The sequence below is a fragment of the Haplochromis burtoni genome, unplaced genomic scaffold (assembly GCF_018398535.1).
Source record: "Haplochromis burtoni strain Fernald_Lab_line unplaced genomic scaffold, NCSU_Asbu1 Contig_41, whole genome shotgun sequence".
Taxonomy (NCBI): domain Eukaryota; kingdom Metazoa; phylum Chordata; class Actinopteri; order Cichliformes; family Cichlidae; genus Haplochromis; species Haplochromis burtoni.
In genome coordinates, this window is record NW_024582402.1 from 1 (window position 1) to 14938 (window position 14938).

At 40.4% G+C, this 14938-nt stretch overlaps 1 protein-coding gene and 1 non-coding gene across 4 annotated transcripts; both read right to left on the minus strand.

Moving 5' to 3' along the window:
- Positions 1 to 41: 41 nt before the first annotated feature.
- On the minus strand, positions 42 to 14126 carry LOC102296045 (anoctamin-8). 3 transcript variants are annotated; one of them, XM_042219967.1, is made up of 12 exons: positions 13242 to 13715; positions 11079 to 11189; positions 7985 to 8117; positions 5206 to 5344; positions 5002 to 5098; positions 4591 to 4707; positions 4318 to 4445; positions 2301 to 2462; positions 1448 to 1600; positions 884 to 1010; positions 653 to 708; positions 43 to 549 (listed from the first exon to the last, which is right to left on the minus strand). In XM_042219967.1, the coding sequence occupies exons 1-12, from the start codon at positions 13282 to 13284 to the stop codon at positions 385 to 387; spliced, it is 1431 nt and encodes a 476-aa protein (XP_042075901.1). In that variant the 5' UTR covers positions 13285 to 13715; the 3' UTR covers positions 43 to 384. The 3 variants fall into 3 exon arrangements, with proteins under 3 accessions (XP_042075900.1, XP_042075901.1, XP_005920734.1); XM_005920672.3 differs by lacking the exon at positions 13242 to 13715 and adding an exon at positions 13737 to 14124 and having other exon boundaries at positions 44 to 549; XM_042219966.1 differs by lacking the exons at positions 11079 to 11189; positions 13242 to 13715 and adding an exon at positions 13737 to 14126 and having other exon boundaries at positions 42 to 549.
- On the minus strand, positions 1862 to 1934 carry trnak-cuu. The gene has a single exon. It is a non-coding gene; the product is annotated as a tRNA-Lys (tRNA).
- Positions 14127 to 14938: the final 812 nt, after the last annotated feature.

Below are 14938 nucleotides of genomic sequence, written 5' to 3' on the forward strand. Positions count from 1 at the left end.
CACACACACACACACACACACACACACACACACACACACACACAAAATAGGGACCTTATGAATTTGAATATTCAAGTCATTTTTGTCATGTGATCATATGGTTTGAGGTTGTTAGTTTATGTCTTTGTAGCTGAACCTGAATTAGATATAAAGTTAATATCAACAACCATTAATGTAATGTTTTATTTCCACTTCCTGACTTAAATGGAAATGAACTCATGTGAAAAGCCCCCAAATACTAAATAAAATATGGCGCTCATTTTAACTTAATAACCAAGCTGTCTGCAGCTGAAAAAAATCCTTTGGTTAATCAGTTTGGTTGATAAAATTGCAGACAACAACAAGGTTACTACTGCAAACTGCCAAGTTTCAGGTGTAGAGTCGCTACTTTGGGCCACGGTGCCCAGTGTTCAGCAAAGTGACATTTGGGCATTTGAAGATAAAATTACTTTTAATAAATAAAACTGTGGTTACCTCCTTTAGTCTCTCCATGTCCTTGAGGTAGAATCCAATGTAGAAAAGGCTAAGGTAAGAATTGATGAATTCAAACTGCAAAACAAGAAGAAAGCATTGCAGAAATGCAAACGCTCACTCACTCACTCGTTCATGGTAAACTGTTTTTATCCCCAAATGAGGGGAAATAATGACTTACAAAAACCATCTTGATGATGAGATTATTCTCATAGGCACTCTGGAGTCTGTAGTTTTCTAGGCAAAGAAATGCAAATAAGAATAGTGTTATTCAGTGTGCAGGAGTTTTTCCTCTAACAAAAAGTAAAAATGCAGACTAGGACATAGGACAGCCTTCTACATACCAAAGAGTTACATAATCTGAATCACAGTCATGGGCAAGTACGCTTCATTAAATTTAATTTCTTCTTACCCATGTCATTGAGCCAGTAGGCGATCTTCTTATACACTTCATCACATACAGTTACTGTCATGGCCAGAAGTATCTTCGGAATGAATCTTGTAATACTAGGCAGCTCCTGAATCTCCATCACCACTTCCTGCAAAGTGAAATAGAAGTATGATACATTTTTAATGGCCTGTTCATTCATGTCTCAAATCCCTGGGCTATTTTTAAAAGGCCGTTAAATGAATGTGAGCAGGTAGGGGGTGTAGTTGATTATGGTCTGTTTAACCTGTTTTAGAAAATAACACATTACACAAATCTCAGGACTACCAGTTGACATGGATCTTACATTCTTCATAGCTTTTATTAAAAAAACAAAACAAAACATGGTAACGTTATGACAGAGTAAAGATAGACTTTATTGGTCTGAAGCAAATTTGTTCTCACTTTTTACCTCTCTTGTTAAACTCCTTATATACTGTATTTATTTCATTAAGAGTAGAATTAAACACAGATATATATAATCTCCATGACTATATTAAATTCATTTTGTCTCACTGAACTTGCACACGGTTGTTCTGGGTGTCAAACCTGCAGTTCTAGGCAGAGGAGCATAGCAAGGAAGACGAAGCAGAGACAGAGGAGGCAGATGGGCAGGCTGACCAGCCATCTGAACAGAGCTCTCTTCCAGGGTGGGTAGTAGAACTCCTCACAGCCAGTTATAGGACTGCAACGCTTCACTCCCTGCAGAGACAGCAGAGGAGGAGGGAACAGACGGGCCAGGCTGAATATGAGATTGGAGGCTATTTTGGGATTTTTGTCATCATTTGAAGTGTAAAAATGAAATGAGGTGTCTTATCACAGCAAACAGCTAATTCTCTCTATATAATTTGTTACATGAAACTCGTGCCATCAGTAAAATTTGCAACATTGCCTGCCAAGAAGGCAGATCTTCCTATTTTGTAGAACTTCCGGTTATATGTGTTTCTTCTTTAAAAGCTATGACGCCCAACGTGGGGCTCGAACCCACGACCCTGAGATTAAGAGTCTCATGCTCTACCGACTGAGCTAGCCGGGCTTGTGCTGAGGAGTTCCCACACTCCCCTTTTGAGGCATTAACCCCCCCCCCCCTTTCTATTCATTCCTCACAGCAGGACACAGTGAGTTGGACACCTCCACCCCCCTCGCAGACACACTCACACTCACACAATACTCTTAGAAACACGTTGATCACATTTCCTGGAATTGTGACGCAACAGATTTGCTGCAGAACTGAGTAACTGATCCCTTGCATCATGCAAAGACAGCGATATAGCTTTTTACTTTGATAAAAATGGAAATGCTGAATAAAAGAATCCATTAATTAAAAAAAAAAAGCTTTAGAAGTTTATTATCATTATCACTGAAAAATTCTTGGTGGTATAAGATCTGAAACAGTGCTCACCCTGAACTGAGGTCTGGGCTCCTCTAAGGACTCTGTGGGGGTATCCAGAGTGCCCCACCTGTAAGCCAGCTCTGCCTCTCGCCTCTTCCAGCGCTCCAGAAACAAAGTCGCCCACACAACGTTGAAGAGGGCAAAAACCACACAGCAGATATCCTGACTGGTCTGAGCAGGAGCATTAGAGAACCAAAGACAAAATGCTGTAACATGTGATGATAAAGTTATACCATGCAGTGCCACTGATTAGATTATTTAGTTTGTATCATGTGTTGCTTTAACTCATAAACAGTTTAACCATTTTATGAAAAACATTAGAGGCAATTCAGTGGAAATTTCATATTTACTTTCATGCATACTACCCCAGTGTTTACTCCTTACATGTTACATAGCAACTGTGCGATCGTGAAGAGGGATTTTTGTCTGTTCTGCTGTCACCGTGCCAGCACGTCAGCTTGACCATAAATCAAAGCTGCCTACTTCCTGTCTGGGACTGCTATCTTTTCAATCTCACACATTCAAATTAAAAGCCTCTGTGCCAGAGTATTTATAGTGTCAGGAGAGCCAAACCAGAAAACGATACGCTGAAACGAATACGATTATTTCCGTGTAGATCAACTATCATCTATTTGAATATTTAGTGGTCCACAGCCATATGTTTGATGACATAATACTCTGAATATGCTTTATACAAATACATTTTTTCAATTTCCACAACAAGCTAAAGAAAAAATTAAATATCTTCCTGAGATTAATATGCTTTTTTTGTTGTTGTTGTTATTTTGCCCCTGTACACCACCACAGTGGATTTTAAATCAATGAAGGTGTGACTGAAGTGCAGACTTTCATGTTTAATTTAAGGCCTTTTACAAAGGTTTGGCTTGACCTGCTTTGAAATTAAAGCTGGTTTTATACACAGGCATCCATTTCAAAGGAAATTGGACAAACTGGCATAATTTTAAATGTAAAGATTTTTTTTTTTAAATCCTGAAAATCCTTTCAGGTTGTCCAGGATCTGTGTTCAGTTGCTGCTGGTTTGTGGGTCTCTACATTCAGTTTTGTATTTAATACCTGAAAAGCATGCTCTGTTGGATGACAGACCCGGCCAGTGAAGTATATCCGATTTCTTTGCTTTGTAAATATCTTTGAAGTATACATTCATTTTTCATTATCCACCTGCACCGTGAAGCAATGTCTGATCAGTTTTGTAATATTTGTCTGAGGCTGAGTAGAGAGTATAGCCTTGTACACTTCCAATTCATCCCATTACTTCTATCAGAAAACACTAGTGAACCGGTTCCACTGGAGTCATACCATGACACTGCCGCCAACATGTTTTAATAGATAATGTGGCATGCTTCATGAGCTGTTTCTCTACTTCTTCTTGCTTTTCTTTTCACTCGTTAATTTTGGTTTCACCTGTTCAGAACTGTGCAGGCTTTTGTGTTATAGGTGTTGTCTGGGGAAGCATAATATGGCCTCCTTGTTACTGAGTGTATCCAGTGTTTTGCACCTTGTTACAACAAGGAAATACAGAGTGTTTACAAACCCTTCCACACATGAAGGCAACTGTTGATTGTAGACTTGATGTAGAGTTGTTTAAATTCTGTACATTACCGATTGTTGACAATGACACGGCTACATCCTCAAGGGTGTTTTTGACTTGGCTACATGTTGTGAAGTTGTGTTTCCTGGAAATAATTTTTTCATCAAACAATCATCTCTTTTTTTCTAATTAATGATGACCTGCATTTACATCAACATCTATTTGGACCTCATAGTGAGAACAGAAGAAATACCAAATACAAGCTGAACACTTGGAATCAGCTCTAGAGCTTTGATCTTTTCCTAATTAATCAAGAAATAATGAGGGAACGTGCTTTTTCTGTTTGTAGTCAATTGTCCAGTTACTTCTGAGTATTTGAAACCCACTGTGGTTGTGTACAGAGGCAAATTTACTGTCAAAAATCTGTGTCCAAAAATTACAAATGTTTTCAAGAAAGAAAAAAAATGGTCCAATTACCTGGTCAGCCTCTGCTAGCATCCAGAGGAGAAAGCCAATGACAGCAGGATAAAGCATGGAGTTGGTGTAGAAACCCAGCCAAGCAAAATACATGGCAATCTTCACCCCAAAGTAGTCACAGATGTCATCTACAAAGTAGAAAAATTGAAAATGTTGAGGGTTTAGGATTTGAAGGCATCACATAATGTTTTACAGTGTCATTTAATATTCCTTATAACTGTATGTAGGCCTTCTGTTTACTGCCCTCCAAAGTAAAATTGTAAATGTTCCTACCGAGGGGCTGCCTCTCACATACAGCCTGGACCCAAGATGTCATCAGCTGGTTGAGTATCCTCTGCTCATGAAGAGGAAACATTTGCTGGATCACCCCCCGAGCTATCAGCTCTGGAACTAAAGAGACACATCAAGTTTGGAAAAACATGGATTCTAAAATCTCATGTAATCAAGCAAAAAAACAATACATTAAGTTTATCTTAGTGAAACAAGTAAAACTCTAACAGTGGATGTCCTGATAGTTTTCAGTGAGGGTTCTTGTGTTAGAACAACAGATGTTCATGATGAACTTGGCATCTATTTGTACTTTGGATAAAATATGAAATATTGCATTTAAAAGCAAATGAATTTGTGGAGTGTTTAAGGAATGCCTCAATATAAAGTGCTCATAAACCCCCCCCCCCAGCATACTGATTGGCTGTCCCTCCAGGAAGTGAATGTTGTGAAGCACCTCCCCCTGCTTGGCTCGCAGGTTATCGAGCCAATACTTAATGATGCTCTGGCGCTCCTGAACAAAACCACGAACACGAAGCAGGAAAAAAAAAGAACACATACATTTTAATCCGTTTATACTGTTTAAGATATTCAAACATGACCCAGGGTTTGGCTTCTAACCTGAGAGGTAAAAAAGCAGAGCTCGCTCTCAATGTTCTCATAGATGTTGTCCTCCTCACAGGAAAAGCGCCGCATGCCACCACCAAACTGTGGTTTAACGTTCTTGTGCATGCCCATCTGCTCCGCTCCTCGCAGTAAGCTGAGGGTGAATGAACAGCAGCATAAACCCTGATGGAGAACTGACACTGCACAGACGCGGCACTGAAAATGTTTCATTGTTTAGGTACATTAAGGGCCGGTGAATATCAAACTGCAGTGAATACAAGTGGAGGTGGAGGATGACTTGTCACATGTGTTCAAAATAATTTTACTCTAATACTCTAATTACATTTCTTGCTTAGAGTTTGTTCATTGACTGTGACATTTTACACTTAGTACTCCATTTTCAGAGCCACAAAATTATTATTGGAACAATTGACTAAATGCCAATTTTTTTTTGGCTGGGTAAGACCTGGTCTTTTGTAACACAGCTGGTCATCTGCCTCCGACTCCCTTTCTCTCAGGCATCCTTCTCTGTCACACCAAATCACTGCATGTCCTCCTTCACATCCATGAATCTCGTTTGTGGTCTTCATCTTTTCCTTCTCCCTGGCAGCTGGCACAGTCTTTTTCCAATATATCCACTACCTTCTCTGCACATGTCCAAATCATCTCCTTGCTTCTCTAACTTTGTCTCCATACCACTAAACCTGAGCTGTTCCTCTAATGTACTAATTTCTAATCTTTTCCACTCTGGTCCCTCCCAATGAAAATCTTAACATCTTCAACTCTACTACCTCCTGTCTTTGTGTTCATGCCACTGTATCCAAAGCATAAATCATAGCAGGTCTCACCCGTCTTTCACTCTTGCTGCTATTCTAGAGTCACAAATCACCCCTAATTCTCATCTCCACCCACTCCACCTTGGTACATTGTTAAAAAGAATGAATGTACTTGCCAGATCTTCAACACCAATGATAAAAAATGACCACAGAGGACAACTAAAGCGGATTAATTGTGAATTATTTTCCTTAGTTAACAAAAACACTTCAGACCAAGTCAAGAACACTCTGGAGGAGGTATCATTGTCAAGATCTCCAATCAACAGACATCTTCATGAGTGTAAATAATGAGAGAAAACCACCAGTTAAACTCAAGAACTAGAAGATCAGATTCAACTTTGCCAGAAAACATCTAAAAAGCCTCCACGGTTCTTGAAAAAGAAGAGATGAAACCAAGATGAGCTTATATCAGAATGATGGGAAGAGAAAAGTCTGAAGAAAAATCGAAACAGTTAATGAAATAAAGTACACCACATCATCTGTCAAACATGGTGGAGGTAGTGTTATGGCATGGGCATGTATGACTGGCATGTTTATCGATGATGATGATGCTGATAGAAGCAGCAGGATGAACGGTGATGTGTACAGCTCTGACTCAGACAAATTAAATGCTGCAAACTGATCAGACAGAGCTATCCCACATTGCAAGGTGGTCTGGCCCGGATCTGGTATTAAACCGGCAATGTATCATGCCGACCTCTGGCATGATAAGACGTATGTTTTCCAGATATGGGCCAGGCCCTGGCTCCCATATCTGGCTCCCAGATACCTGGCTAATCCAGTCTGCATGTTGTGAGTGCGAATGTGTATGAATGTAGTTAGGAAGCACTCAGTTAAGTGAAAGTGTGTGGTTGAGTGAATGTGGCATGTTGTATAAAGCACTTTGAGTAATCTGGGAGAGCTGAAAAATGCTATATATGAATCAGTCCATTCACTGCCTGAACAGAGTGTTGTCATGTTACTTTTGCACTATTATGCACATGTTCTTATTACATGGCTTTATTAAGGTACACATTAGGTTGACATCTGGGGCCAGAGCTGAAACTGTTCTGGGCCAGCACAGAGGCCAGAGGGCCCGGTGGCGCCAGTGTCCGGCAGCCTCGCCTCTGTCAGTGCGCCCCAGGGCAGCTGTGGCTACAATGTAGCTTGCCATTGCCAGTGTGTGAATGTGTGTGTGAATGGGTGAATGACTGAATGTAGTGTAAAGCGCTTTGGGGTCCTTAGTGACTGAGTAAAGCGCTATACAAATGCAGGCCATTTACCAGCACAGGGCCAGCAGTGTGTCTGCAACTGGCCTTGTGCTGGCCCATGTGTGGGCCACCTTTGGCAAACCAGATCCTGGCCACCAAAGGGCTGTCATTCTTTGCGGTATGTGGGCCATGTCTAAGCACATTGTGTGGGCCAGATTCGGACCATACCAATTTTGCTATGTGGGACAAAGTGCAAACACAGCATTCAAAGCATTTGGTAATGTCCATGAGTTCAAGACCTGAGGCAGTCATTGACTACAAAGGATTTTCAAATATTAAAAACAGTCCTCATATTTAAAATTATGTTAGTTTAAAAAAATAATAATAATTTTTTTAAAACTCTTTAATTAAAGCTGAAACTCTGGGCTTTAATCTTAAAATCCACTGTGACGGTGCACACAAGATCACGTAACGGAAAAACAAAAATGACTTTCTACCAACAGTAGACAGTTATGGGCCTAACTGTATATGCCAAAACCATCTAATCATGTATGTAAAATTAATACTTCACATTTTTGTATCTAACTGCACCTAACTGAATCGGAGCTGTAAACACACAGTTCTTTCATACCAAAACACATTTATTTGCCACGACCCAACACTAAGTCCGGGTATTTGTTTGTGGCTAAGATGAAGCAGGTGTAAATCAATAATGGTATAAAATGTCAAAATGGCGTAACACACACAGACAGAGTTTGAGTTACCTACTTCTCAAACGTTGTTGTGATGAAGAAGGCGTTTGCCTGGGTGTGTTTATGCTGTCGAACCTGGATGCTGACTTGTGGGATTCCAACTCGAATCTGATTAAGGAGCCACAGCAGAGTGTGGTCATCTATTGTGTCTGTAGGGAAAAATGTTGACATTTTTTATCAGTCGCATTAATGTCATTTACATGTAGTTTTATTACTGTCTAAATTAACTTGGCAGGTTTAGAGTCTCGTTTATCAAAACTATAAGGAAATTACATGTTTGATGTAAGGAGGCTGAACCAAAGCCAGTTTTTCACAGCTCTGACTGAAGTGTCATGAAGCAGGGAGGTAGGTGGGAGGTGGAGGTGGCAGTAACAGGCCTTTCCAGTTAAATACTTGTCTCCATTTACCACAAAGATTTTTTTAAAAGCTATTGAGGATGGACTGTAACCAATCAATCTTTTTCAGCTGACTATGAAAAATTTGAACCAGTAATGAAACTGTTGTAGACCTTACTAACACTAAACATCACACTGAAAAGCATTTACAACATTAAGTTCATCTAACGTGGAAACGCTTTAAAACAGGTGCAATTTATATATAAACATGTGCCGTGTGTGTTTCTTTCTGTCAGATTCAGCTCTGACTGTTGCACATTGTTGAGTTACAATTTTGTAACAGCTGCTGTCTTTGATTGCTTAGAATAAACTCATACTGAGCCATTTATGGTTGATTAAAAACTGCTTCAGCTGACTCGATAAGACTACATTTTCTGGTTAAAATTCAAGCATGCCTGCCTTGATTAAAAACTGCAGGTACGCAAGATAAGACAGTTAAGGTGCAATTCTGTGCGTCATGTGTGCACTTTCAGATGAATGACTTAAAACATCAAAGCGTAAATAGGTGGAAACAGTTGAACTCTAAACAATCAAAGCAGCTGACGTTTCCGCTGAAGGTCGGCTCAAAAGGAAGTGTGTGCAGTGAAAAGGTTTTTCAGAGTGGTCATAAAAAACAGACGCGCATTCTTCAGATTTGTTTTCTTAATCATAAAAAATCTTCATAGTAATCGTAAGATCCAATGTCGAAGAGTTTACATTTCAATTCCTGTTTTACCACAAAACATCTTAACAGTCTCAACCATCCCTTTACTCTAATTAAGTTAAATGAAATTCATTTTACATTATATATATAAGACATTATATATATAAGAACTGAGGTTATATATATATATATAACCTCAGTTCTTAATAATAAGGATAATAAAATTGCATAAACACATTTTGTTGACAAGAAGACATTTCAAATACATATTAAATACTTAAGCTGAGAAAATGTACCATTTTATAATGATTACATGTCTCATAAAAAGGTTGGGACAGGGTCGTGTAAACCACTGTGTAACATCCCCTCTCCTTTTAACAGCAGCCTGTAAAAATCCGGTGACTGAGGAGAGCAGTTACTGGAAATTTGGGAGAGGAAATTTGTCAAATTCCTGCCACCATTTACAAATCATACATCATAGCAGGTCTCACTACCATCCCTTTCACTCTTGGTGCCATTCTTCTGTCAGAGTTCACCCTTGACAACCGTGTCCCTCCACTCCACCCTGCTTGACTCTCTTCTTCACCTTTATTGTCCTTTGACTGTTGCATTATTTAATCCTTATATCTGCCTTCACTCATCCTACAGACATCTGATGTTCCCTATAACTACATTCCTGACACCACCTTACTGCCTCCTATCTCTTTAAGACTGCACGTTCTGCACAAGATGTCATCCACCTGTGTGCACCTTCCTCCAATCTTATATGTCATGCCGTGGTCCTCCCTCTTACCTCCCTACCAAAGCCATTTCTATAGTTTTGGCAAAAATCCACCCCCATCTGTCCTTCTGTGTTTCTCTCCTTAACACCATACCCACTTAACACCTCTGTTTCTGTCACGCAAATGTCCATTGACGTCTGCTCCAATCACCACCCTCTTCCCCCTTCAGACACTCTCTTGCACGTCATCCAACTTACTCCAGAGTTCCTCTTTCTCTTTTTATTCACATCTAACCTTTTGGGCACTTTGAAAATCTCTTCACCTCAGTAACACTGTTCACACACTCTTCCAACAAGATTACCCCTACTTCATTTCTCTTCCTACTTACAGCATGGTAAAACAGCTTGAATCCACCTACAATGTTCCATTCTACCTGGTCTCCTGCACACATAATATATTTAGTTTCCTTCTCTCCATCATATCAGCCAGCTCTCTTTCTTTACCAGTTATAGTCCCTAGATTTGCTACTTTCCCCTGCCTTTCCTTCTCTCTCCTTACCTTCAAACATGCCTTCCCCTTTCCTCTTTCTTTATCTTTCAACAACAGTAGCACAGATTCCTCCAGCACCCTGTTGGCCAACGGCACCCGATGCAGTCCTTGTTAACCCAGGCCCTGACCGGACATGGTTATCTCATTCTTTATGATGCACATGTTTGATTTGGTTAAGATTTTACACTGGTTGGAGGATTAGGAGTCCCCCTGCAGTCTTGGTCAAATGTCTCACTTTAAACATTTGATGTTTTCCGTATTCCACTGTAAGTACAATATGTATTTATGAGATCAGCAAATAATTGTATTCTGTTTTTACGCAGCATCCCACCTTTTTGGGAATTCAGGTCGCAAAATTTACACCTCAAAACCAGGACACACTGTCTTGAAAATGAAGAGTAGAAATACCAGACAGATGCAGTAAACTGAACATATATGCTGCAGGATTTCATGTCACCAAAGATTATTTACAAAAGCATTCTAACATAGACCCCACACAAACGGTATCATGTTAAAATGCCACATAATGAATAGGATGGGACTTTCGTGTTGTATATGTAAAGGTTTGGCCAACGAATTCACAGCTTCATTAAAATACACTGCAGAAGGGGATGGTGTGCAAATACAAGCACAGTAAATGGAAGATTTCTAATTGTCCCCAGAGCCCATCTGATAGTCACAATCATCTGACTAAGTGGGTGGCTGATCATCACTGATATTAAATGAACACTGTTCTCTCTGCAGCAAGGGCTTCAGCACAGGACAGACAAAACAAACAGGACACGTCTGAGCTTACTGTACCTGGGAATGTCATCAGTATATCACAGTTCTCTGTGGGAACCATCTTTAACCAGGACTTCCGTGACATAATAAAGTGCCTGGCCTGTAGAAGTCGCTTCCCAAACAGTTTATCTAAGAAAGACAGGTAATATAGAGAAAGGATGAGACTGGGTCAAACTGGGGTTAACAAGGTTTAAGGAGAAAAAAGACAGATGCTAACCACAACTGACCAGTTTTTCATTGATATCAGTTTAATCACAACATTTTCCATTCACTATTAACTGTTTGCTCTGTCATGGTGGCATAGGGACTGAAATGTAGAAAATAATGAGTCATCTCCAGTGAAGGTTAACAGTGCTGTGACTGAGCAAATGTTCTGAGAGGCAAACAAACAAACCATCTGCAAACTGGTCGGTGAGTAAATACTCACTAACAAGCTACTTTTTCAAGCCTCTCTAGATAAAAATTAAGTGCTGACAAACCAACAGGCCTCGGTTGTACTCAGCAGCGTCATCCCACTTGTGCATTATAACGACACGCTGAAGTCTGAAGTCATCATTTTTATTGCTGTGCCTTTCACACATTGGTTTTCAGTGGCTCACGCTCAGGAGCGACAGCCACGGTGATGGGCGAATCGCTTCATAGTTCACTGAATTATACTGTAACACTCTTTCAGTGTGTGCCTGTCTTCTGGATGTCACATTCTGCAATATCACATCACCTACTTACAGCACATATAGCCCTCTTTCTGAGGGCCTTCAGTGCTGCTGTCATCTTCTGTGTTACAGTATTTTGTGGCTCACTGCATTCAATACATAACTAATAAACTCCAACATCAATCACACCTAACCAGAAATGCGATGAATAAATTCATAAAGATCTGACGTTTTGTATGACATAATGATGCGATCCAAGCCAAGCTACAGACACTGGCTGGTTCTACTCCATGCTCTGTGTGTTTCAGAGTACTGCACACCGATGTTCTCGCTGGTTCCCCCATGACAGAAATGCTCATTAAAGCCATGAAGAATCCTCTACTTGAACGTGTGTCTGACATGCAAATTTCTCTCGCGGGAAGAAGCATTTTATCAAATTAGGGTCAAATTATCTTTAAATGATGAGCTTATTTAATATAAGAATGCAATGGAGCAGGTGCACACCATGAGACATATTTATCATATTAATTATAGATAAATTAATACATAACATGACAAACAAAATTACACTTACTAAGCACTGGCTATCGGATATTTTTTTTCACAGCTGCGTTTTTATATCAGTCCAGGTTTTGCAGTTTGTTTTGCTTTTCTGATCATTAATTGTGATTTTAACATCTAGTTTACTGATACAAACGTGAGAGGTTTCACATAACGAATGAGAATGATGATATTTATCAAGCGCAATGGGACTCTAAAAAACAAGTCTAACAGTAAATATTAAATATTAGATCAAATATGAGACTGTGTCTTAGTTTACTCTGTGTCATATTTTTGTTGGGATTCATCAGATAGCAAGTTATAGCTCAAGAATGCTTTTAGAAAGTTACTTCTCAACAAGTTTTTTTCCGTTTGATTTTACTACTAATTTAAATATTTATTCAGGAGTAAGCCTAAATATTGTTTACATGCTCTGTTGCCAAGTCAAGTTGGGATGGGGTGGTTTCCCAGCATGCAATGGTCAAACAGCAGGCAAGAATCCATGAAGTGCAAAGTCTTCAACAAACAGGCTACACACAAACCAGAAAGACGAAAGCTTTGATAATCTGCTGTAGCCTCCAGATTGACAGAGCAATGGGAAATGGTAGGATATCTTTCCAAACCTTTGAAAGTTTAAAGTTCTTTTTTATGTATGTATATATATTATGTGACACCAAAGTTCCCCCCAGTGTGGTTTACGCTGGCTGGTTGAAGTCAGATCGTAAATGAAAGCAGTAGCTATCGTGACACTGTTCAGGCCAGGACTGTAAGGGTTATACAGTAAGAGGCCCAGACTATTACCTGAGTCTTTAATAAAGGCAAGGTATCTATGCGTCCTGAAACATGCCACCACAGAGCAAACCCCCATGAATTGTCACAGAAGAGTGGAGTAAAAGATGACAGCGCATATAGTTCTCACTGCTTTTTATAATCTTCATACTCCATCCATCCATCCATCCATCCATCCATCCACCTCTTGCTTACTCACTACTGTAGCATGCTATTTCTCCGTGTAAAGTCACAGCTGACATCTGAGCTCGCAGCGCATTATTTAGTGTCTTCGGAGTATAGCGCACAGTATCCGACAGCCCGCCGGGACACACACCTCCGTTGCATATCAGCCCTTCATGCACCTGTGGACCAGAAAGCCTGCCTCGGACTCTTCCCGGGCCTGCCTGAATCGGAATGCGCACCGTGTAGCGGCGAAATTAAAGGACACGGAAACCTCAACCCAGTCACAGACGGATCCCTCCTGTCTCCCCAGTGAGTCATTCAGTAAAGTCTGTTCAGCATCAGTGACTGCACCATATCGTTTGTGCATTATCCCCATTCTCTCACTCATTTCTTTTTTTCTTTTTTCTTTTTTTTTTGGTAAAGGCACACAAACACTCGCTTTCTGTGACCACAGAGAAAGCGAGTCCACACACACATTTTGCAGTTCACCCCTCTCCCCACCCCCTCAATCTTTCTCTGCGATACTCACTCAACACTCCAGACGGGGTTGAGGACGTCTGTTGATGCTGCTGCTGGTTGTTGGTCCTGTCCTGCTGCTGTTCGCTTGGCACCGTCCTCTCCATCCTCTCCCCTGCCCCGTCTCTGTCGCTTATGGCTGCGGCGCTGCTGCTGCTGCCACTGTTTACAGTAGCATCGGCATCAGCTGCCGCGGTGCCCGCCGCTTGCATGGTGGTGCACAAATACTCCAGTTGGTGAATTGGCTGGAAGACCGCACCGCACGGAGGACTCTGATTTTTTCGTTTATTTCATGGCTGTTGCGTGCAAAGGGAAACCCTAATGTATGTGAAAGATGAGGAGGAGGAGGAGGAGGAGGAGAAAGAGGAGGAGGAACATGATCATGGCATGTACACGTTACGCGCACCAGTCGTGACTGTGTGACGACAGAGTTTTAGGGGAACACCTAGCAGACTGCAGGTCCACTGGCGGTATGAAGGTGCACTTTATGTTTTGGTTTTTTTGAAAAAATATATTTATTGAAAATCTACAAAGTCAACAGGATTGTATTGAGTCCCTTCAGGATTGGAAGTTCTCGCATATTAAATTAAGTCAGTGCTCAAGCTTAATAGCCTGTTATCACCAGGACTTAATGGCCTGTATCTGTAACTAATATACTTTTGATTGTAAACTTGTAACCAATGGTTTTTAAATCAATCTTCTTTCTGCCCAGGATATCATCGGAGTCTTTTGTGAATTAAAAAAATTAATTCAGACTAGTTTGCTTTTTAAATCATCTTCTGAGGTTGCAAGCAGGAGAATGCAGCCAAGGAAGTGGTTACCATGGCTTACCAGGGGTCTAGTGGTGACAGCAGCTTCTATACAAGTCTGTATGCACGTGACACTCAGTAGTTTGCTTATTACACAGCAGTAAATTAAGAAACCTGACAGTCTGACATGGTCATGTTTTTAATAATCCCTGAGTCATATCTCATTATTTTGGCATCTATAAAATGTGGCTCTGGACTGCATATGGAAGCCTTTTCATTTCACTGTATTTTTTTTTTTGTGTGACTTGCTGGCCTAGTTACATATTCCAAATTTGCTCACTCAACTAAAAATATAGCGAGCAAATGCGACTATGGTTAGACACAACTAACAAGTTGGTTTTAGGAAGGGTCATGTATTTGGTCATAATGAAGTTGAGTTTTACACGTTTGTTCATGTACAAAACAA